The sequence below is a fragment of the Chinchilla lanigera genome, unplaced genomic scaffold, assembly GCF_000276665.1.
Source record: "Chinchilla lanigera isolate Chin_1 unplaced genomic scaffold, ChiLan1.0 scaffold00094, whole genome shotgun sequence".
In the NCBI taxonomy this organism is placed as follows: Eukaryota; Metazoa; Chordata; class Mammalia; order Rodentia; family Chinchillidae; genus Chinchilla; species Chinchilla lanigera.
Window position 1 is genome coordinate 7,611,801 of NW_004955495.1, and position 24,683 is coordinate 7,636,483.

Sequence of the window (24,683 nt, forward strand, 5' to 3'; positions counted from 1 at the left end):
ACCTGACCTGGCAAGATTTCCAGTTCATGCTGGTTTCCTGTTGCACCATAGTAGAAAGGAAAAGGATTATAAGGACTACTAAGCAGGCTAATGATGAAGATTTCACAGCTTCACCCTCTCACAGTTAGCCAACTTCCATGTTATTTTGGTTCCGTGAAGGGCCTGAGTGGGATTATAACAAAAGGGGTGGAGAAGCCAAACAAAAGCTACACATCAATTCTATCTTAGCAGATATGTAACAAGGAATGCTGAAACCTGTGAAGTATAATAAGCTCCCATCTATTAGTCAAGGTTTTGATTGGAATCTAGTTGCTTTTCACCTCCAGTTCAAAGAGGCACTCCATAAATGCATTATTTTAGACCTAGAGTCTAGAGAAGGTCAGATTATCCTACAACAGTATTTATTCATCGGTCAGCTCTAGATATTAGAAAAAAAGCTCTAGAAGCTCCAGCTAAGCCCATCAACTGAAATAACCCTCTCACAGTTAGCCAACTTCCATGTTATTTTGGTTCCGTGAAGGGCCTGAGTGATAAGTCAATCAGTCAATGTAGCTTATTTGGTCTTTAATAACTGTGATAAAGTAGAGGACAAAAGACAGTTACATAGAGAAAAGAGGCAGTCTAAAGCCATGCTCACTCTATTTGATAAGGTTCAGAACAATGCCCTTAGTGCTAGAGGAAACTAAGGAAGTCTGGTGGGTATTGGAAGAAGGCCAGAGTGCTTCAAGTGCAAGTGATCAGGACACTGGACAAAGGAATGCCCCCAGGAACAACCTGACAATTGTTGGGCCTGTCAGAACATGGGAGAAGAGCCTTGGCATTGGAAGAGGGACTGCCCTTATTCCCAGAGAGGGAGGAGGTCATCCCTCACCATGGTGATCAGGGGACAAGGCCTGGACAGTGAATGATGGTGCCTGAAGCAGCCTACAAGGCTCTGGCACAAGAGTATTCTGATCAATTTACAGGAGCCTCAGGTGACTCCAGAAGTCACAGACAAACAAATTATATCTCTCTGTGATGCTAAGGTGATTTATTGAATTCTAGTTTCTTGTTGGGGTGAGCTTTCATCCAGTTCTAAAGTTGTGAGCCTTGAAGGGGTTAACTGGACAGCTTTCTTTACCTCCATTCTGAACTGCTGTTTGGAATATTTCCTTTTCCAAGCTACCTTCATGGTGATACTAGAGTGCCCTGTAGCTGTAATTGGAAGAGATATGCTCTTCCTACTCAGAACCACGCTAACATTCAAACCTCTGGCCATCCATGTCCTAGTCGCTAGGTACTGATGTCTTGCCAGAAGTTGATCCCCAAGCATGATATAACAACATGCCTGGGGAGGACTTTCAAGGCCACTCTGGTAGTCATTAAACTATAGGACCCTAGTCTATATCCTCACAGAAGACAGTGTTTCCTTGAAAAAGAAGCTGGACCGTGGTTAAAGCCCATTATTGACAAGTTTTGACTACAGGGTTACTGGCAGCATGTCACTTTCTGTGCAATACACTCATTTTACCAATAGTCAATCCATCAGGAAAATATCACCTAGTGCAAGATCTCAGAACCATCAATGAGGCAACGGTACCTATACATGCATTAGTAGCAGATGTGTATACCCTTTTAACGCAGATCCCAGGAAATACTGAATGGTTCCCTGTCCTTGATCTCAAGAATGCCTTCTTTTCTATCCCTGTGGATCCCAACTCCCAATATATGTTCACGTTTGAATGGGAGGATCCCCAGACAGGACTTGGCCAGTAATGTACTGAGACTGTCTTTCTTCAGGGTTTTAGAAATAGCCCCTATTTGTTTGCTCTGGTCTTAACTCAAGACCTGAGGGATTAAAAGTTCAAAAAGGGAGGCCTATGACAATACGAGACAACCTCCTTATTTGTAGCCCCACTATGGGTTTATCTGATAAAAACATCATTAAGGCTCCAGTTTTCTAGCAAAAAGAAGTTACAAGGTATCCCAACATAAATCCCAGATTACTCGACAGCAGGTGACATATCTGGGATATGTCTTAACACCAAGACAAAGACTTCAGTCTCCAAGAAGAATGGAGGCGAATTGCTGTTTGGACCCTCCAGATTCTGATCAACAACTGATGGCTACATGGGAAATGACAAGCATCTGCCACACATAAATACTCCATTTTGGAGTAATAGCCACACTCCTGCTGTATTTCCCCCCAAAATAAGATCAGGTTTTTAGAATTAATTTTTCTCCAAAAGATGCACTAGGTCTTATTTTCAGGGAACTACTTATTTTTTTCATGTACAACAATCTATGTTTAGTCATGTAAAAACTCTACATTTATTCAAATACAGCTATGTCATCTTCTTCTGGAACATCATCATAACTCTCCAAATCCTGAATTCTGGCCTGAATTTTTTGTGACTCTATTTCCTGTAGAACCACTGGTACCAATCTTTCATGTTCAGCAATAGAGCTCTCCTTAAATAAGCACTTCTTGTCCAGGTAGCCTGCTCATAGAGCATCATTACACAACATATTAGATCATGAATATTCATATTAGACACAACCACATCTGTTGGTTATCAAGTATGGACATTATTTGTGCATTGTATCTGTATTCTGATTGGTTATTCCACAATAAGTCCTGAGTCCATCTGTTTACATAGGCATTTACCTTTCATCCAAAGGTGCTCACGTGGGTATTTACAAGTACATAATTGTAATTTGTATTATAATTTTTAAGTATTAATGTCAATAATGTTATTTCTTTATATTTAATTATATTTTAATATTATTATTTTATAATTCAATACATCCATTGTGTATTGCAATGGGTATAAGAAATTCATCTGTCTGAGTGACAGTCTTAACTGGGGCTTTGGGAGGGTAGGATTTAAATTATGAGCATCCTGAAAAATCATGCTAGGGCTTGTCTTGCAATCAGATCTTATTTAGGGGGAAATATGGTATATAAAGCAACTTTAGGAACAGAAACTGGACCATTACAATGGATGGCAACCACTCAACAGGCTTTTAAAGCCTTAACATGTACCCTGATGCAGGCTCCAGCATTAGGAATCCCAGACTTAGCCAAACCTTTTTGTTTTTTTGTGGCTGAGAAACAAAGAGTAACCACAGGAATGCTAACTCAGTATCTTACCAGGAAAACAGACCAACTGTCTACTTTTCCAAGCAACTAGATGTGGTAACACAGGGCTGCTCTGGCTCACTGTGAAAATAGCTACTGTGGCAGTCAGTCCAAGAAGCCTCTAAGAGAGTTGTGGGGCAAAACTCTTAATTCTAACTCCACACCAAGTTAAGGCTCTGGTAGAACTCAAGTGACATTTGTGAATGACTAAACAAGTGCTCACTAAATATTAGGCTATTCTTATTGAAAACCCAGATGTCTCTCTTGAGTCTTTCACTATTTTAAATCCAGCTCCCCTCCTCCCAATCATTCAACAGATAGAACATGAGTATGAACAGGCCATTGCTCAGAATTATAGCAGCCACCCTGATCTGAAGTGCACTGACAGGCACGGATAGCACGTGGTTCAATGATGGCAGTAGTTTCACAAAGCATGACATTAGGAAGGCAGGTTAGGCCAAGTCAGCCCTTTCCAGGTCATTGAAGCAAGGGAACTTAGCCTGGGATTTCTGCCCAAGAGACAGAACTAGTCACCCTCTCTCAGGCTCTTCAACTTGCACCGGGCAAGAGAAGATCTGTATCTATATCTATAACTATATGCTCCTACATGTACTTGCAGCCATCTGGAAAGAAACAAAACACATGGACTAGTCAACGACAAGGTGTCATTGATGAAGATGCCATTCACAGATGGGTTAACCCTGGGATATCAGGGAGAAACTGCCAATTGTGAGTGGTTCTGATCCTGGAATAACAAAATGGAGCTACCCCCATGGTCAGTTCTGGCTCTGGGAAATAAAGAAGGGTTTCACTTAGGAAATATGACCCTGAGATCCCCTTTTCTTTCTTTCTTTCTTTCTTTCTTTCTTTCTTTCTTTCTTTCTTTCTTTCTTTCTTTCTTTTTTTCTTTCTTTCTTTCTTTCTTTCTTTCCTTTCTTCCTTTATATCCTTATTCCTTCCTTCCTTCCTTCCTTCCTTCCTTCCTTCCTTCCTTCCTTCCTTCCTTTCTTTGTTTCTTTCTCTCTCTTCTTTCCAGAAGTACACAAGGGAAATCTTGAAGGTATTATTTCTTACTAGAGTATGTGTAACTCAGTATCTATTACTAAAATGTCACCTTTAGGTTGTATTTTACAAAACTGGGAATCTTTTAAAACAGAGGATTTTAAGAGGAAAAAGATGATTTTCCTTTGCAACTCAATATGAACTCAGTATAAGTTAGAAAGTGGGGAGACATTGCCTCCAAAAAGAACTTAAAATTTTAATGCAAAACTCAGAGGTACAGGCAAGGGCTTTCTGAATAGAACTCCAGTTGCACAAGAAATAACAACAGCAAGAATCAACAAATGGGATTATATAAAATTGAAATGCTTTTGCACAAAAAAGAAACAAGCAACAGGGTGAAGAGACAGCCTACTGAATGGGAAAAAAAATTTACCAACTATTCCTCAGAGAGAAGATTCAAATCTAGAATATAAAGAAGTGAAAAAGATTAGACCACCCATAATAAAAAAAAAATCAAAAAATGGGCAGGTGAAATGAATACACACTTCTCAGAAGAAAAAATACAGATGGCCAATAAACATATGAAAAAATGTTGAACATCTCTGGCTATTCAAGAAATGCAAATTAAAACAACACTAAGATTTCATCTTATATCAGAAAGAATGACAATCATCAAGAAATCAAATAACAACAAATACTAGAATGACTACAGTGAAAAAGGAACACTTCTTCCTCATAAGTGTGAATGCCAACTAGTAGAACCATTATGGAAATCTCAAAGAATTAAAATTATAAATTACATTTGTCTTGGGTTTTCCCCTTCTAGATATCTTTCCAAAGAGCTAAAGATATCATATTACAGAGATACATGCATACTAATGTCTATAGCAGCACAATTCATAGTAGCTAAATCCGGGAAGCAACCTATATATCCATCAACAGATGAATAGATAAAGAAAATATATTATTTGTACATAATGGAATACTCTTTGACTATACAGAAGAATAAATTTGAGGCTTTTGTAGGAAATTTGTTACACCAGAACAACATAATGTTAAGTGAAATAAATCAGACACACAAACTCAAATACCACCTGGTTTCTCTCATTTGAGCAGTACAAATTTGAGCAAAGTACAAATAAACAGCAAAAGATAAGATTGATAAGAAAATTCGGAGATAGATTTTTGCAAAAGATTTAAGATATGTCATGTACATATAACAAATACCTCCAATGAATGTAAACATTATATGCCACAAACATGAATTAAAATAATAATGGAAATGTAGAGAGGAAATCTGGAGAGGTGGGGGGAAGGGGAATAAAGCAGAATAAAGATATGTTATGTACATGTACCTACTCCCCAAGATGAATGTAAATTTCATGTACTGCAAACATGTACTAATAGAGAATACATACATACCTACATTTTCATACAATATTCCAGTTTGATTTGTTCTGTAAGAGGGAGGAAATATGTACAGAAATCCCTGTGTCCAGGTTTTTGTAGCCCTCTATCAAGATGGATCTTGTACAATCAATCTGTTATGCCCAGTGCCAGTAGGGCTGGTCAGAATAGAGGAAAATGTCCCAGAAGTTGAACTCTTGAGTGCTCCAAGCAGAGCACCCCAGATGCCTGTGACACCAATAACAGAGCCAGGAGAGGCTCTAAAGGCTGCTGAGGAAAGCTCAGAACCTAGCTCAGCTGCTTCTGTACTCCAATCTTGCCCAGGGCCACTTCCTACATCTTACTTCCTTATCAACCTATCTAGCTCCCATTACCAAAGGAATCCAACCCTGCTGGTGTAACAAGAAGTGGCACTTCTTACCATCCCACTGATTCAAAAACTAATATGGTTCTGTTCTGAGAAAGTCACGGAGGTGAGGGGTGCAGAGTGTTATGAGAATACATCTTCCCTTGTCCATGAGTAATCTGGCCCAGAGTAAACAATAATATGAATGATTTTTGGAGGACCCAGATAGATTCATAGATAAGTTTCAGACTTTGACTGTAACTTACGATCAAATATGGGATCTTAAAGTACCATTTTCTACTTGCTACACCCCTGAAGAAAAAGCCCTTACATGGACAGCAGCACGGGCTAAGGGTGACAAAGTGCGTGCCTGAAATACTACCAAAGATGTGAGTATAGGTGCAGTACCCTCAAGGGCTCTTGATTGGCAATATCAAATTGGAAATGAGGGCTGTGAGAAGTGTGATCATATGATTATTTGAGAGAAAGAACATGCATGAATAAGTCAGTCAATTATGAAAAGATTAGGAAAATCACCCAAAGAAAAAATCCTACTTTGTTTCTGGGATGTTTCACTGAGACCCTCCTTAAGTATACTAATATTGATCCTAACTCACAGGCAGGACAAATTTTATTGGAATGGTATTTTATTAGCCAGTCTGTCCAGATATTTGTAGAAAGCTTCTTAAGCAGGTTATGGGTCCTTAAACCCCTACTGATGAACTTTAAACTTGGACTTTGGGATCTTTACCAACAGGGCCAAAATAGAGACAAATGTCAAAACCCAGGGAAAATGACCACCAGCACAAAAACAGGCCAAATTTATCACTGTGGCATTAGCAAATAAAATATTTGCCTCCTCAGAGAAACCTCAAGACTCCACGTGTGAAGAGAGAGAATCTGAGGCAAGATGGCTGCTACCACTGCAGAGATGCCTGGACATTGCTGAAAAGACTGTGGTAAGCAAGCCCTTTACCTGGGATGTGCCCTCTGCAAGGGGGGAACTACTGGAAGCAAGACTGTCCTCATCACTGAAGGAAGGAGAGGCCACTTGCTTCCATTTTAGCTGCTCAGGAAGACTGAAGATGCTGAGGTCTCTTAGAGCCACTCTCAACAAAGTGGGCTTCATCCTGGTAGAGCCTGGGATAACTCCATGTGGCAGACATAAATTAATATTCTTGGACACTGGAGTGTCATTCTCTTGACACTTGCTTGAACCCCCTGAACCCTTTCTAGTAAGACCTGTATTGTGACTGGTGTCGATGTCCCTACTGCCAAGCACTGTACAGTGCCTCTAACCTGCAGATCTGGGAAACTAATTTTCACTCAAGCTTTCCTAGTTTTCCCAGAATGGCCCACTTTGATATTATAAAGAGATTTTTTTTGTCTTTCTAGACGCAACTCTTTCTCTGACACTAAATTACTCTTTTCTGGAGCATTGACATCAGATCCACTACATAATACATTTAGAAATATCCCCAGGGAAATTTTATCAGATATAGATCCATGAGTCTATGGTACTAGAACCCCAGGAAAGACAGTTCATTCTCAGCCTGTTGTCATTTTCTTAAAACATCCACACAGCTATCTGCATAAATGACAATATCCTATTAAGCCAGAGGCTCACCAGGGGGTTCAGCCTCTAACTTCTAAATTCCTCAAACATGGCATTTTGTTCCATTGCCAGTCCCAAAGCAGGACTCTCGTGCTTCCAGTAATGAGGCCACTGGGTAGCCTGCTTCGAAAAGTGGCTCAGGAACTAAAAGCATGGGTTCTGGATTGCTTGCCTCTCCCTTTGGAGTTAGAGTCCAGGTTCTTCTCAACTTGAACAAAGAATTGAACAAAATGAGCAAAAAAACAGTGAGAAAGTCTATTTGAGAAAGTAAAAGTTTATAGTGAGGGAGAAACTGGCTCTGCAGAGCGAGCATGGGTTGAGTAAAAGGAGAAAAAGTAGTAAAAGGACACCCTGGAGGAAACACTGAGATGCCATGAAGAAAATCATGATAGCAAGTTCTTCCTGTGGCACCTCTCATTTATGCTGTCTGAATCTGGAGGAAACCCACAAACACGTCTACATACAGGTCCTGAGAGGTGGTGCTGAGATCCCACACCTCAGGCTGATGTCAGGTCTAGGCCATCCTATCAAAGATGTACTCAGGTACTCAGGAGAAGTCCACAGTTAGGGCACTGAAAGCTGTCCTGTGCATGTGTCCAGGATCTTGTAATTAACAGGTCATGCCTACTTCCCCGGCCAGCTGCACCATGCTCTCCTCTGCTATCTCAGGTGCCTGGATTTTGCAGGATGTAGTTTGCAGTTTGGGACTCATGGCTAAGCCTCTTTATGGAGTCACGCAAGGGCCTGACTGTGAGCCCCTAGATAGAGACAGAGAGGCTTTTGAAAAGAGAGACAGAGGCTTTTGCAAAGCTTGAAGAACTGTTACTGTCTGCTCCAACTTTAGAAATTCCTAACTTAGATAAGCCATTTACCATATCTGTCACCAAAAGAAAGGCATAGCCCTGAGGGTCCTTACTCAAAGGCTGGGCGACATTTCTTGGCCTGTGGTTTTCTTTGCTAAAGAGTTAAGCTCTGTGTCATGTGCATGACCTGGATGCCTATGGGCTGTGCCTGCTATAGCACTCTTGGTTTATGAAGCCACTAAATTAACTCTAGGGCACTAACTAGCAGCCCAAACCACCCCCATCAGAATCAAAGTGGCTAAATGGAGGATAGCTATCTAAATGTGAAGCTCTCCTGTTAGAACCTACAGAGATTACTCTCAAAGTGTGCCACACTTTAAAACCAACAACCCTGCTTCCTACCCCAGGAGAAGGAGACAGTCCACCCTCCTTTGTGAAAACTGTAGAACAAGTTTTCTCTAGCAGGCCTGATTTTAAAGAGCAGACCTTAGACAATCCTGATGGAGACTGGTTCAAGGGTTTTACCTAAATAATGGGATTTAGAGAACAGGTTATTCAATTGTTGTATAAATAATGGGATTCAGAGCAGAGGTTATGCAGTTGTTAGCAGGTGATGGAAGCAGCCCTGTTTCCTTCAAATACCTCAGCACAAAAGGCTGTAATTGTTGTCCTTACTTGAGATTTACAATGGGGAGAAAACAAGTGAGAAAACATTTATCCTGACTGCAGATATGCTCTCTCAGGTCTTCATGGTCATGTGGCCATATGGAGTGAAAGGAGACATGTAACAGGAAAAAATTCTTCAATTAAGAATGACCTGAGATTTTTTCCCTCTTAGAAGCAGTGCATCTACTGACCAGGCAGGAGTAATACACTGCAGAGGACATTAAAAGGACAGTTACCGTATAATCCAACACAGATCACAGTGCCAAATGAATGGTGCTAAAAGATGCTTCACAGATGGCTTTATATCTCTGACTCCAAGCTCAAGTATAAACCCTTACAATTCAGAGATTATAATGAAATAGGTAGAAGCCAGAAAAGGAGGGCTGGTGTATGAAAAAGGAAGATCACAAAGTTTTATTACCTCAGGATGATGGATGGAAAATCATTAAAGGAATCAATGATTTACACCATCTAGGGAGAGAAGCATACAACCTTGATCAATCATGCTTTTAGGGAGAAAAGCCTTGAATCCACTATTCAAGAAGTCACAAGGGTTTGCTCCCTTTGCCTCTACAACACTCCAGGAGGAAAGGTTAAACTTCTACCTTTGCTTAATCCAGTACAAAGGCAAGGTACCGTCCTGGAAAAGATTGGCAACTAAACTTTACCCAGATGCCCCTGTGCCAAAGACAGAAATGCCTCTTAGTTTTTGCTGAAATTTTCTGAGTAGATAGAAGGCATATCCCACCTGGATTGAAAAGACCCAAGTCACTAAAGCTGTTAAAAAACATCATTCTTGGGTTTGGACCTCCTAAGACACTTCAGAGTGATAAAGGATCTTCCATTGTCTCCAAAGTGATGCAAGAGTTTAACTTATTATCGCCACACTACTTGTCATTCTCAGCATCAGGAAAGGCTGCAAAGGCCAGTTTACTTATTAATACCACCGTTGCAAAATTATTCCAAGAAACCTTAGTGTCTTCACTAAAACTATTACCTATTGCTTTACTAAAGATTAGAATTTCCCCTAAAGCTTCTCTGCAACTAAGCCTTATAAAATGCTCTATTTGAGGCCATTTATGACTTCAGACCTAGTCATTAACCCTAAAACATAGGAAATGATTATATACATAATTAGTCTAGGTCATGTACAGAGTCTTTACTAAACATGGTATTAAAGTCCTTACAGCACCAGACTCTGTAATTCATGTCCCTAAAATTCAACTCAGTGAAGAAAGAGTCACCTTTAGATGAGCCCTTCCTTAAACGGAAGGGACCCTAACAAGTTCTTTTGAGCACACTCACAGCAATGAAGCTGCCAAAATATACATCATGGAATCACTTATTAAAAATTAAGCCTATTCCATTTGAGACTTTAGAAGATCAAGAAGTCAAAGAGACAGAGACCTGTAATCAATACTGTTCTGAGTCTTTGGAGGACTTGCAGGTCATATTCAAGAAGAATAAGAAGGCCAATTTAGGAAAAATTTGATGTTTATTTTGCTTAAATATATCTCCTCTCACAACTCTACTATATCTACTAAAAGCAAAGTCAGATGATTCTTTTTTGTTTTTTTTAACACTTATACTATTCTCCAATGGAGGAACTTATGTTTTCCTTGACTGGGCCTAGCAATATACCAAAAACATTAACAAAGATACATGCTGGATTTGTGAACAATTGCCTACTTTTAGTGCACCTGGGCTACCATAGTGGATATCTCCTCTACAGAGAAATGATTGGAAACACTTCAAAATTTTATAGAAGAACAGTAAAATGCAATGATGATTTTAAAGCTTGTTACCAGATCTAACATCTTTCAACAGCCAATAAATGAGCTTCTAAAGGGCCATAGGAAAAATTTTTCTCTAGTCAAATTTAGTACTCAGATATGACAATATAGAAATTCTTACCTCCACTTGACTCCTAAAACTTCCATGATAAAAGATAACTACCAATTCACAGATAAATTTTTTAGGTTTAGGATGAACATATCTGACCTCTACTATGGGACAACTCAGCCAAATAGCTCCCCTTTGTTGGAAACAGGAAAACCATATTTGTGATAAAATGTCACCCAAAATATGGAATGGATTCCTACACAAAGAAATCATACTATTGTGTTAATAATACTAAGTTCTTTGTTACTGACTTAAAGGCAAGAGCTGGAAAAGGTTGGCCACCCACAAATGGTGCCCAGTGGCTCTGTGGCACAAACCTATGAACAAGGTTGCTGCCAAGTTGGATAGGAAGATATACATTATATTGTAGGCAGTTAGTTTGGATAAAATTAATATACAGCCAGAAATGGACTGGGCTCTCAGGAAGTCAGGCAGAGGTGAAGACATCAGAATTGTGGCTGGAGGTGCATCTGAAGGAGGCAAGCCCTTGAAATTAAAATCACAATGGCCATATTTACATAGATCTGTAAGGGATGAATGGAAATTTGAGATTATCTGTGATTGGTAAGACTCAGTCTGTTAAGTCCAGATATGCATTAGACAACTGGAGTAGGGGGTGACCAGGACACCTGGGCCCATCCCTTCCCCAGAATGTTCCCTGTTTTAGAAATCATTGATAAGCCAAGGTTAATGCTGTCATCCATATGCACTTCCTACATGCCCCACTTCCCTACTGGGTCAATATTAGCTAAGCAGCTATACTTTTAATCTTATTGGTTGATTATAGTTTGACCCACATTGTACCCACCTCATGATTTTGCCCTATAAAAATTCTCAGAGAAATGCCCTTGGTAACAACCCACTTCCAGGACCCCTCCTGCTTCTCAGGAGTTATTCTTATTCTCCAACAAAACTTTCCTGCTCTTTAACCTCCTTTGGATTTCATTCTTCAATTTCAGGAGACATGAACTCAGCACACCTGACATCTAGCAGGTTGGGAGTTCTATTTCTCCAATATCATTGGGATAGCCAGGGCTATAAGGATACTGGGGAATAATGTCATGAACCAAAGGAGAGTTTTACTGGAAATAAGTAGAGAAGAAGAGCTCCTGGCTTTCCAGAAGGGGTCCTGAATGGGACGGCCACCGAGGCCCTTTGTCAGGAGTAATTTAAAATACAAAGCCACAACATGAGTACAGTGTGAGTCAAACTACCATCAGCCTACCAGATTACAAGTATAGCTACTTAACTAATACTGATCAAATGGGTAAATGAGTCAGGTAGCAAAGGTACATGGAGAGAACAAACGCATTTTTAAGAACAAATGGGTCCAGATGCTCTCATCACCCACCTGGGAGACTGATGCCTACCTGGCCTTACTGGACCAAGTGGTGCTAATACAATATAATCTTAAGTTATTGTTTATTCCTTAGGGAAGCATGTAGCCTGGCCATTGCATCTTTACCTTTAGCTTGAGGCCTGGCCTTTCAGATGAGCCACCAGCCACAATTTTGATGTCTTAATTTTTGTGTTGACTCAAGAGCCCAGTTCCTCTCTGACTGTACACTAATTTCCATCTTACTTAGCTCCCTATAATACAACTAAGAGCTCCATGGAGCGGGGGAGGAAGAGAGTGGTAGGGACAAAAAATAATTAAGATGTGGTCTGTATGTTGTGTACCAACTCCCAATGATGAAAGTAAACATTAAATACCTCAAACATTTATTTTTAAAATTTATTTTAAAAATAAAAGAAGGAAAATATATTAACAAACAGACATCTATTTACAAAATAGCATAAGAAAAATACCAGCAATACAGAATTACAAAGTGGTAGGACATTAACAACGGTTGTTGTATTACGTAATGATATCTTCAAAGTGGTTTCTCAGGAAAACGAGTAGAGACATGCAAGACTGATCAAATAAGTAATCATTAACTGTTCCTTTCAGTAAAGTGATAGAAGTCAGTAGTACAACTATGTTAGCTATCGTGTATATACATACATACATAATTTCCCCTTCTTTCTTTTCATCAAATATGTATTAATAAAAATTTTTAAAACAAAAAAAGAAAGAGAGAAAGGAAGGAAGAAAGAAGGACAAGAAAGAAAAGAGAAAAGTTAGTTCTCTCCTGGATTAAGAGCTTCACACTTGCCCTTGATCCTGGTCCTTCCTCAAAATTCTCTCCCACCGGCATCATCGGGGACTGGGTTCAGCCAGAAGCAGCCAGGGCCATAGGCTCAGAGACATCAGTACCCCTCCTTCCCACCCCACACCCATCCATGGTCCTCAGGGCCCCTCCGGCTCTCCCTGAGACTCAGACGCAAGTGACAGCGCAGTTTATTCCTCAGAGACCGCAAAGGTGAGTGGGGTCAGCTGGGTCCCAGGCCACGGGACGCCGCGCGCTCTCGCGCTCAGCGGCTCCAGCCTCAGCCACAGCCCGCCCTCCGCGCGCAGGATCAGCTCCGGCTTCCGGCGCGGCTCGGCGTCGTCGGGCAGGACGCGGAAGCGCAGCAGAGTCAGTGCCAGCACCACCTTCATCTCGGCCATGGCGAAGGTCTGCCCGATGCAGTTCCTGCGGGCGGGGAGGGGAGGAACCGTGACAGCGCCCGGGATCCTCCAGCCCCGTCGTTCTGAACCTGGCCCGGGACCCTACCCCACCCTGGTCAACTCCAGGGACAGGGAGGGGGCTAATCGTGCCTGGACCCCAATTGGGCGTGTGTGTCTCCGAACCAGGGTGAGACGCCAGGGCCTGAACCGCACAGGTAGGCAGGGAGCAGGTTCTGAGCCCATCGAGGGACCCGTTGCACCTACCCAACCTCTGTTCTTCACAGCTTTGCGCACAAGCTGCGCAGGGGCAGCGAGAAGCCCACCCGGATTTCCCCCCTGTCCTGCCATGACCCCGCCCCCATCAGCCCATCCCCAGCTCAGACACCCGCTGCACCCACCTGGGCCCCGCGGAGAAAGGAATAAAGGCCAGAGGTGACCTGTCCTTGATGTTTTCTGGGTCAAAGCGGAAGGGGTCATAGACCTGGAGAGAGACCAAGCCGCAGCTGCTGTGTGGGGTCTCCCAGCACAGCCAGGGAGAGACAGACGCGCCTGTGGCAGGGGCGGGTGATGTCTGATTTCCCAGGTCAGCACTATATCCCCTTCTCTACAACCCCTGTACAGGATGGGAAAGCAGCACCTCGGGGTCCGGCCACACAGCGGGGTTGTGATGGAGCCCAAAAATACTGATGAGGCAGATAACACCTGTGGAGAGGAGGGGACCGTCAGGACAAGGACCCACGCCCGATGGACCCTGATTCTTGCCCAGGAACCACCCCTGGTGGCACCTTTGGGGATGACGCGGCCGTCGGGGAGCACAATGTCCTGGGTGCAGCAGCGGGAGATGCTGGTGATTGGGGGGTGCAGCCTCAGACTCTCCTTGAGGCACATGGTCAGGAAGGGCAGCTGGGTCAGGTCGTCCCTGAGGAAACCACAACCCACAACTACCCAGGGGAAAAACACAGGCCACCAGCTCCTGTGTTCCCCTGGTGAATCTTTTCTTCCTAGAATCATATAAGCTGTAATGAACGAAATATTTGAGAATTAGAGAAGCAAAAGCACTAGAAATTGTTCCAAGAATGTCCTGAACTAAGACATGCCTCTGCTCCTGCCCTCCCCCCGCCAGGAGCTCTTGAAAGACAGAACCCTGAGCTGGATCCTTCCCAAGGCTGCATAGTACAAGATGGGGCTGGACACAGAATGGCAATGGGCAGGCAGAGAAAATGTTTGGAGAATGGGGTTGGAAAGGTGAATGACACAGCTGTTCAGGACAACAGGTAGATGACCCAGTGGTCCATGCCCCTGGGACAGAGAGAGACCCATGCTCAATCTACAGACCCACACTGGAACCCTCACCCTCAGACATAAAAGTGGCAACCTCTGCCCCCATGTCCTCAAGTGACAAGTCCCTGGCACGAGGCCTGCCTCTGAACTCAGCTCTTATACTCACCAAGCAATTATAATCATAGTTCCTCTCCCCCTGCAGGAGAGCTAGAGCCATGAGAGGGGCTCAGGAACAGGCCATGAGGACCAGACTCACCATTCAATCTCTTCAGGCTCACGGCCCCTCAGGAGCTCTCGCACCTCCTGCCGGCAGCGCTCCTGGTACTCTGGGTGCCTCGCCAGGTTGTACAGGGCCCAGGAGAGGCCACTGGCCGTGGTGTCATGGCCTGAGCAACAGCAGGGCAGCCTTGGGTCTCTGAGCTGCTTCAGCACCACAGGGTGGACAGCGCCCTCCCCTGAGACCCCCCCAGGGAGGAATGAGAAATGGGGAGAGCAGGAAAAATGGAGAGACCCGGGAAGGACCCACTATGCCCCTGGGATAGAGAGAGAGAGCCATGTTCAATCTACAGACCCACACTGGAACCCTCACCCTCAAACATGAAAGTGGCAACCTCTGCCCCCATGTCCTCAAGTGACAAGTCCTTTCCATCTTCATCCTGGAGAGAAGGCAAGAACGCCTGAATCACACCGGCTTTCAGGGCTTCTGAGAAACCTGTATAGAAACCCAAGTCCTCTCACACCACTAGATTTCCCTTAGTAACTATTCTGCCTTAATCTAAAACAGTCTCCAACAACTCTCGTGTTTAACTTCATTTGTGGATTAATCCATTCATAGCTTAATGATATGACTAGGAGGTTATGGAAATGGAAGGTAAGATCTACTTCAGGAGGGTACGTAATGGGTGTGTGAACTTGGGGACTATATCTGGTCGCCAGCGCCTTCATCTCTGGCTTTTATCTCTACCCTGGCTGCCAATAGATGAGCAGTTTTCCTCCACCATGTCCTTGTGCCATGATATTTCTTTCTCATCACAGGCCAAGCAATGGAGCCAGCTGACCATGCAGAAAAACTGTGACCCATAATAAATCATTCCTCTGGTGAGCTGTTTTTCTAGCCAGATAGAGTGGCATACACTTGTCATCCCAGCACTGTGGGAGGATAAGGCAGGATTGTAAGTTGTAGCTCAGCCTGGGACACTTAGCAACTTAGTGAGATTTTATTGCAAAATGAAAAGTATAAAATAAACTGTGGGTGTAACTCAGTGTAAAGGCCCTGGCTTCAGCTTCCAATACCACAAAAAAAGTTTCCTTCAGCTTTTTGTTCACAGCAGTGAAAAGCTGGCTATCGGTGTCCTTAGCCAGAGTTCTATCCCACACACATCCTCCCTGGCTTCCTTGGCTCCTCTTTGATCCTTGGTTGGAAAAGAAATGATCTATTAATATTTTTAGTTTTCCTTTTATGAGAGGTTTCTGAGAAAAAGTTAGTGGTAATATGAGTTAAAAGATGATTAAGTGAAAATTTCCCTTGGAAGGTAAATATGAAGAACTATTCTGAAAACGTTTGCTTATATTCTCAGCGAATGTATCCAATCTTGACTTATCTCCCCTAGAGGCATTTGGTGTGCAGGCCTATACACTTTTTCCTCTGCACTGAAAAGAGCTTGTTGATATTCCAGAATGAAGTTCTCTTCCCCTCTCCTCTCCCCCTGCCTCTTTCTTATTCTCTCCATCTCCCTTGAGAGAAGAGGCAGATATTCCAGCTGTTGTACGTAAGCTCCAAGACTCAATGTACAGCCCTTTTTCCTGGGCTGTAAATCCTGCTGCACATACAAGTAAAAGCATTGCATCACCCAAGGAAGGGGAGTCCTGCTCTGGCTGCTGTTATCACTGTAACAAATGGGCTGCCTGATCCAAGAGCTTGGAACATCTGTCAGCATAGATATAGATATAGATAGGAATACTGTAAATAGTATACATATAACTGTGCCATTCTAACTTATTAATTTGTCAGTAGTGGAAACCTTCAGGTCCTTCATAGTTTTGAATATAACAGTCCCCTAATCCCTGCATTCCAAGAGTCATCTATAAAATCTGTCTGGCTTGTCCCTCCTTCCTCCAATCGTTTCCATAATTCCCAATGCCCAAAAATCAAGCCTAAGTTATTTGATCTAACATTTAACCTCATGACCCATTCTACCTCCTGAGAACCCACCTCACTCAGCAAAAGCACATCAATGAAGTTAAGAGTTCTGGTCTTGAGCCTGAATACAGTGAGACACCGCTCCAAGATGGCAGTATATGTGGAATTATATATCAGTCTGCAGAGCTTCTGGAAGCGCTGCCCATCATGGGTGCGACGGTACAGGAAGTCATTGTGCAGGTGGAGCTGATTAATTCTTTTTGTCACAAGGGCACTGAGCTCCAAGATGGTGGAAATATATTCCTTCTGCTTCCTGTAAGAGAGGGCCATAAAGGAAGGCAAAAACTTCACATACCTGAAACCTGAGGAACACTTCTCACCATTAGCTTGGAGTAAGTCACGTCAGGAAATTGAGAATCCTGAGGCAAATGGCCTCACAGATCCATGGCGGGGATGAGTTGTGATGTGATTGTCCATAGCCTCTTCCTCATGGGCCTCCCATCTCTGTGAGATGCCTCTATCTACTAGGCACTCAGAACATAGTATACACATTCTTCCTCTCCATTTGTTACTGTCCAGTATCCACTTCTGTTCCTTATCCTTCCTGAAACTCTCCACAAATCTCACCTTATTCTCTTCCAGCTGGCCCATGGGCCAAAAACTCCATAGCCTTCTTGGATTCCATGTCTCTAGTATTTGCATGTCAGTTATTGTTCCACAGAGCTCAAATCTGATTACACCCATCACCAACTCTGCTATTGTTAGGAAGTGTCCCCAGGAGGAACATATGCCCAAGGACTGATCCCCAGTCTGTGGTGCTATTTGGGTCTAGTGGAGTCTCTAGAATGTGAGACAAATTGGAGGAAAGTTAGACAATTGAGGGTGTACCTCTCAGGGGCTATTGGGAACCCACCACTTCTTGTTTCTGTCTCTTCCCAACTCCTTTAAGGTAAACACCCTTTTGTAATACACAGTCCTACCATGATGCACTGCTTTAAAATGCCAGAAGTGACTGAGTCAATGGACCATTGACTGAAGCTGCTAAAACTGTAAGCCAAAACAAGCCTTTCTTCCACTTATGAGGACTATTTCAGGCATTTTATCATGGTAACACAATCCTGACTAAGACAACCTCTAAATACTTCCATGGTTTCTAAGAGGGTCACATACCCTTATCAAATAGGCCTTTCAGTGTCCTAATATCTAGCCACCACCTACCTCTCCAACCTCATCTCCAAGGTACCTCCCGCACCATGCACCTCTTTGCACATACTTTGCTTGTTTGAGTTCCTCTGTCATTACTCAAATGACAAGTAGGGAAGGACCACTCTCCCTCTGCTCTCTTATCATTCAATGCCCAGGTCTGACTTACCTCCTCCAGGGAGGTTCTTCTGGTGCCACTGGTCAGTCCTCCCTCCCCACCTTCTCTCTTATATGCATGGCACAGGTTCCCAGCCCAGGGAAAGGACTCACTCTTGACAGTTGCTCTTGATGCAGAATATGCATTTCTGCAGGCTGTCCAAGGTCATCAGGCTGATGTGCTCAAACATGTCCAGACGGGTGCTGCCCTCTGAGGCCAGGCGCTGCCACTTGGCCTGCACAGAAAAGAGATCAGGAATGCCCCGAGCCGTGGTTCCTTTAAACCCCTGCCAAACCCTCACCATCAGGATGGACTCACTGCATACTGCTAGCCGTCTGCCCCCAGGAGGACTAGGCTTATGTGAGAACAGAAACTCATGACTAGGAGATGAAGACTCAAGGCTGGAGTTCAGGAGCCCTGAGTTTACCTCTCAGGCGTGCCTCCCACACTCCACATGCCTTTGTCGTCTCCTTGCCTTCCCGGCATACCACCTGTCAAGTCTGCAGTTCCTGTTAAGTTGACCTGCTTTGGTGCTCAATAAATCAGGATAGAGTATCTGCTGTATCAGTCTTTTTCCATTTGAGACAGGGTCTCAGTATGTAGTCCAGGCTGGCCTCGAGCTCACAGCAATCTTCCAGCCTCCCAAGTGCTGGGATTACAGGCGTGCACCACCACACCTGGCTCTGCATCAATCTTAGCTCAGTTACTAACTGGATAAATTTTACAAATCTGTCCGACCTTCCAGTTCTCCATCTCTAATGGGGAAAGACCTCTCTACTTTACATGGTGTGAGAGTTACATTCAACGGGATGGATTATGGGATTATTCCATGGCAGCATTTAAAGAATATTGCCTGTGCTCAATGAATGATGACTTCCCACATCATTAATGCTGTAAGGGAAGTCCAGTTCTTCCCTGCTTCCTGTACCTACACTCTGTGCATTGTGATTTTTCAGCAACTACATTAAGAGGTGGACCCTATCCTCCTCCCTATATTCCTGTGCTAGATTTCTGACTTTAGCCAGAACCATGTGTTGTAAGTGATGAGGTCATAACTCCAATGAATCTAATCCTCCTCTCACTCCCAAGTTGTTGCCATGTGACCAATCATATGATGGCTTCTGAAGAGAGAGGAGCACATAGACAACTTCCTGCTACCCAATATCCCATTCTATTTTTTCTGGAAGTTGTCCCAGCTGATGCCATTCCAAATCAACCTGATGTCTGCCAAATCTCAAACATGGGAGAGAACTGAGCCCAGATCAGCAGAGCTGCCTACCAGACCCACAGTAGATATATGCCATGAGTGATGCCTTCCTTGAGGAAAACCAGTCAACTGACCTACACATTTATTAGGAATTATAGACCCTTGCTGCTTTAAAACAATAAGTTAAGAAGTGGTTTGTTACCCAGCAATAGCTTCATGTGATCGTCTTTCTTGTGTTCAGCACACAGAACTTCTGAGAGAAGCATGGAAGCTAAGCCTTCTGAGCACTACCATGTGCTGGGGATGTGAGTGCATTACATCCTCCAGACCATCATTTAAGTAAAGATTTTTATCCCCATTTTACAGAGAGAAAACCAAGGCTGAGATAGAAAGAGCAATGTCCTCAAAGTAACCATCAGAGCCAGACTGTTGGCCTGATCTGTCTGTCAGTGTACTTCAGGAGTTGCATAGAGGCATGGGGTGTGGACCTGGAAGGGCTGGTATGAACCATGGCCCCTTCACCCTCCAGGCTCCGGCGGGGACCCTGGGCTCAAGGACTCACGTGCATGACATTTGTGCAGTCACTGAAAACCTTCACATAGGACTTCAGGACGTTGAAATGGAAGGCAGGTGTCAGTACACGACGGCGGTGGCTCCACTTGTGACCAGAAATCAGCAAGAGCCCACCCCCTGGTGGGGAAGCCATGGGTAGTGAGCAAAGGGCAGCACCTTCCCCTGAACCCCCATGTTGTTCCCAACTCCCTTCACCTGCAGGTACTCACCCAGCCATGGTTTCAGGAAGTTGTAGGCAAAGATGTCCTTGACTGCAACCTCAGCTGACACAAAGAGAACATTGGGGCAATGGAGAGGGATAAGGAGTGGACTTGGGAGTGAGGTGGAGGGTCACAGCCAGGGGTCTGCATGTTTGCCCTCCAAGCCCAGCATTGCAGGATGGGAGACAGGGACAGAGGGTGGGAGAGAGGTAAAAGATCAAGCACATCATGCAGCAGGTTAGAGCAGGGACACAGCCTATCACAGGATAACATGCTGAGTACACCTTAACATGGCTCCTACATAGTCCAACACATTCTGTCACACCTGCATGTAGCAAAACATTCAGCAAAGATCTCCACTGTTCCTAGAATGCATTCATGGATTTCATGAAATGTATTCATGGAATACATTCTAGGTGTTCCTAGAATGCATTCATGTTTGCACGCATCACTTAACTGATGGTTACTTTGATCTAGGGCATGCTGTCCACCATGGCACTCTCTGAATTCTGATAGAGACCTGGGCCATGAGACATGGACATACATGTGTGCATATGTCCTAGTACAGCCATAGTATATATGACCTAACATGACATGGTATGACATGCTCTTACAAGCATCAGAGATTTTGGTCTGACAAGACCTCAGTGAGCCCCACATACACTATTCAGATATTGTCCCATTATTACCCCAGATGTGGCCCTGATATTACACAAGTGGGCTTCAGACATGATCTGGATATACCTTAAGACCTGACTTACACAAGACTGAAATAAGATCTTGGTCATTTTTAGGAAGGACCCTGGGTTCCAACCTCAGGCTAGCCTCAAACATAGTCCAGATATGAACAGCAAGACACAAAGATACTGTCAAAGAGCAGGTCAGAAAGAACAAGACAAACTGGACCTGCTCCCAAGTGTTCTTGGCCTCAGCTGAGTCCCAGACATGACCCATGGGTCTTGATAAGCAAGGCTGAAACTAAACCCTGCACGCGCTCTCAGACGCTAGCAATGACCACTGCATCCCCTGCCCCTCTTTACATCTTCTGATTCACTGTTCAGACCTCGTTGGGGAACTCCTCTCCCAGGAGTATACTTTGTGCTTCAAAAAGTGCCAAGAATTGTGTGTTCAAGGTAGAAGCGGGTATTTTGAGGGGGATTCACGACAATGTAAATTTTAATGTAATAAAGTTTAAAAATTTAAATACTGTATATTTCAATCACGTCTTGTATGTACATAGAGATGTTTTGCATATTATTTCGAGGTCTCCTGGAGCCCTCGGGGTGCCCAGAACTCCAGGTTCACAATAGGTGCAGGTGACAGCAACGGAGAAAGAAGAGAGTAAAATGGGGGCTGGAGAACACATAAGAGAAAGAGGAAGAAGCTGAGAGGAGAGGGAAGGTACTTCAGGGTTGCATAGAGGCATGGGGTGTGGAACTGGAGGGGCTGGGAGGTACCATGGCACCCACCACCACAAGCTCCACAGCGATACCTGAGGCACTGAGGACACACCAGATGTCGTCAGGGTGGCACAAGGTGATGATGGGTGTCATGGGGCCCATCCACATCATAAAGCCCTGGGGGTAAGTGGCAACCAGCTGAGCTATATCCTTCAAACCCTGCTCCGTGGAAGGCACCTGCAAGCAAGGCATTGGTGGTCAGCCCCTGAGATGGTTCACTTCAGGTATCAACTTGGGTGCGGGCCCCCTGAAGAGCTGGAGAGCTGGTGAGACATGATTCCTGGACTCTCTGTGATGGTGTTCCTAGAATGCATTCGTGTTTGCACGCATAGACTGAGGAAGGATCCCCCCACCAGAGTGGGGAACATAATCAAATCCATTGAGCGTCCCAATAAAACAAAAACACAGCAGAAGGGGAAGTGCACTCCCTCTACTGGGGCTGGAATATCCATGTTCTCTACTCTCAGACATCAGTACTCCAGGCCCTCCAACTTCCAGACTCTGGGATATACAGCAACGCCACACATTCCTGCTTCTCAGGCCTCCGGACTCAGATTCAGTGAAATACGTGATCAGCTTCCATGGTTCTCTAGCTTGCAGATGGCATATTACAGGACTTCTCAATCTCCATAATTGCCTAAGCTAAAAACCATAATAAATACTCTCTCTCCTTCTCTCTCTTTCTCACACTCACGCTCTCTGTCTTTCTTCCCTTTCTGTCTGTCTCTGTCTCTCTCTTTCTCTCAGGTTTGTAAGTATGTGTGTATCTGTCTATATGATATGTATGTGCATGTGTGTGTATTTGACTTTATACCCAGTCATGTGCTACTTAATGATGTTTCTGTCCATATGAATGTGGTCTCATATGATTACAATGGAGCTGAGAAATTCCTTGCTATCTACTATTTTGGTGTACAAGTCCTAAGTTTAGATACTTTTAGATACACAAATATCATTGTGGTACATTGCTTATAATATTCAGAACAGTATCGTGCTGTACAGCTTTGTATACAAGGAACAATAGGTTAGCCTGGGTGTGTAATAGTCTAGATCATTTAGATATGTGTAAGACATGTTCTATGATGTTGGCACAGGGAGAAAAATCACTCCACCACAAATTCTCAAATGGTGTCAAAATAATTAAGTGATGCATAACAATGTGCATGTTCTTTGGTTCTGTTTCTCTGGAGAATCCTGGCTGATAACCAATCCCAGGAGCCATAGCAATTCCCTTCTTCAGCCCATGGAGATGACATGGCATCTATGATGAACATACTTTCTGATTTTCTAAGAATGGGAAGAATCTCTGCTTCCTTTTGTTCCTTTCACCTCAAGGCCATATCCAACTTCCAGTGGTACATCCCAGGGTACATAGAGAAGAAAAATGTCTGCTCACAGTGAAATCCATCTTGAATTGAGAAGAATTTTCTCCTACCACAAGCAGCTCTAGCCCAATGTGCAGACACAGGGGAGGTTAAAATCAGGAGAGAGGTTATGGGCAGCAGTGTGGCCTTCAGACTGTCCTCAGGCTTGGCCCACATCCTTTCATGTCCTGACCAGTCCACACCACAGCCAGTTCCTCCCAGAGAGAAGCTTCCTCATACCATGGACTTTCCAAACCCCAGGAGAACAGGAGACCTCCAATTCTCCCACCCATGAACATCTGCTGCTCACCAGACTCTGAAACAAAGCATCCAAGGTTCAAGATCTCACTGAACTTATATACAGGCTCATCAACTGTCCCTATATAAGTGAAGCAACCAAAATCATGTCACTTAAAAGGGTAAGCAGGTCTAAGTCAAAGGTCAAAATGTGCCTTTAAGGATGCAGTCAATGAAGGCTTCTGAAGGACTTGAGCAGCTTAGCTTTTCTCCAGACTGGGCAAGAAGGCTCACTGAGGCATCTTGGGGAGAAGAACAAGATAAGAGAAAGCTATCCCAGGAATGGAAGCAGGGGAGCCAGCTTGTACCTATCTTCTGGAGCCCAGCTCTGTCCCTGTGCTGTGTGGAAAGATCAAATTTCATGCTCTTGAAGAACCTGAAACCCAGAGATGAGCTGACATAAAAATACAGTCCAGTCAGGAAGTAGCCCTGGACCGTGCTCCCCAAGACACATCAATTCAAGTGGTGGAGAGTGTGGGGAAACAAGGGATCCTCACTCTATTTAACTCAACATGGGAACTACTCACAGGCACACCAAGGTAAGGAAGCCAGGCCTTAAATAAATCCAAGAAATAGGAGGACAAAAATGTGAAAGAGGCTTTGGATGACAAGCATGGGATGAGGGCGTCACACACGACTAAACAGGCTACCTCCGCTGCTTCTCTGTGTCCTAGACCCCAGCCCTCTGATCAGCACATAGCTTTCTGATTCTATTCCTGACCCCTCAGGAACCCATCCACTCTGGTGGCCCATACCATTGCCACACTCACCATGCCCCAGTGACCAAAGAACCAGTTCCTTTTGAGGGGCTGAGGGAAACTGCGGAGGTGACAATAGTATTCATAGAAGGAGTAGGTCCATTTCAGAATTTTGCTCAGGAGCCTGGTGGCCCAAATTAATATCAGGAGCAGCCAAGCAAAGGTTTCCTCTGGGCTCAGTCCCAGCCAGAACTGCCAGAACGGGTTCAGCCGTGTCATCCTGCAAGACAGAAAGGATAAATTAGGAATTTCCGTAGCCCAGGAAGGGGACAGGGACCTTCAGCGACATTGCAGAGAGGCAGAGTCTGTGAGAGTTGTTAAAAGGGCAAGCAGGGGAAAGGAGAATGAGGGCACTTCAGGGGAAGAAGCAAGGAAAAGAAAGAGGAGGAAGAGAAGCATGAAGAGAAAGATGTGGAAGCAGAGGAGGAGAAAAAGGAAGAGAATGATCAGGCTCCTGATGTCTCTGAATCACAGAAGTGGTTAGGCACTTTTACCTACAACTACTAGTCTCCTGGACCATACAATTCCTGGAGCTCCCTGTCCTTGGTCATGACTCTGCCCTTCCCCAGACGGGGCATTCCAGCCCCAACACACCCAGCCTGTTACCTTCTATCAGGAGCAGCTTTTCCC

The 24,683-nt window shown here is 44.0% G+C and overlaps 1 protein-coding gene across 1 annotated transcript; it reads right to left on the reverse strand.

Annotated features, from left to right (window-relative positions):
* Nucleotides 1-13,203: 13,203 nt before the first annotated feature.
* Nucleotides 13,204-24,272, reverse strand: LOC102018942 (leukotriene-B4 omega-hydroxylase 3-like). The gene is made up of 12 exons (XM_013505064.1): nt 24,066-24,272; nt 21,667-21,811; nt 20,184-20,237; nt 19,964-20,091; nt 18,308-18,429; nt 16,907-17,147; nt 15,284-15,350; nt 14,951-15,080; nt 14,199-14,332; nt 14,051-14,115; nt 13,812-13,894; nt 13,204-13,438 (listed from the first exon to the last, which is right to left on the reverse strand). Exons 1-12 carry the CDS (start codon nt 24,270-24,272, stop codon nt 13,204-13,206), a joined length of 1,611 nt encoding a protein of 536 aa, XP_013360518.1.
* Nucleotides 24,273-24,683: the final 411 nt, after the last annotated feature.

Bases quoted from the DNA above. Each gene is read 5' to 3' on its own strand.
- LOC102018942 (XM_013505064.1), bottom strand. From the start codon at position 24,272: ATGACACGGCTGAACCCGTTCTGGCAGTTCTGGCTGGGACTGAGCCCA. The intron at 15,351-16,906 runs GTGGGTTCTCAG...CCTTCTCTCCAG, and splicing joins ATGTGCTTTTGCTGAGTGAG to GATGAAGATGGAAAGGACTT. The intron at 15,081-15,283 runs GTGAGGGTTCCA...GCTGTTGCTCAG, and splicing joins TGCCACTTTCATGTTTGAGG to GCCATGACACCACGGCCAGT.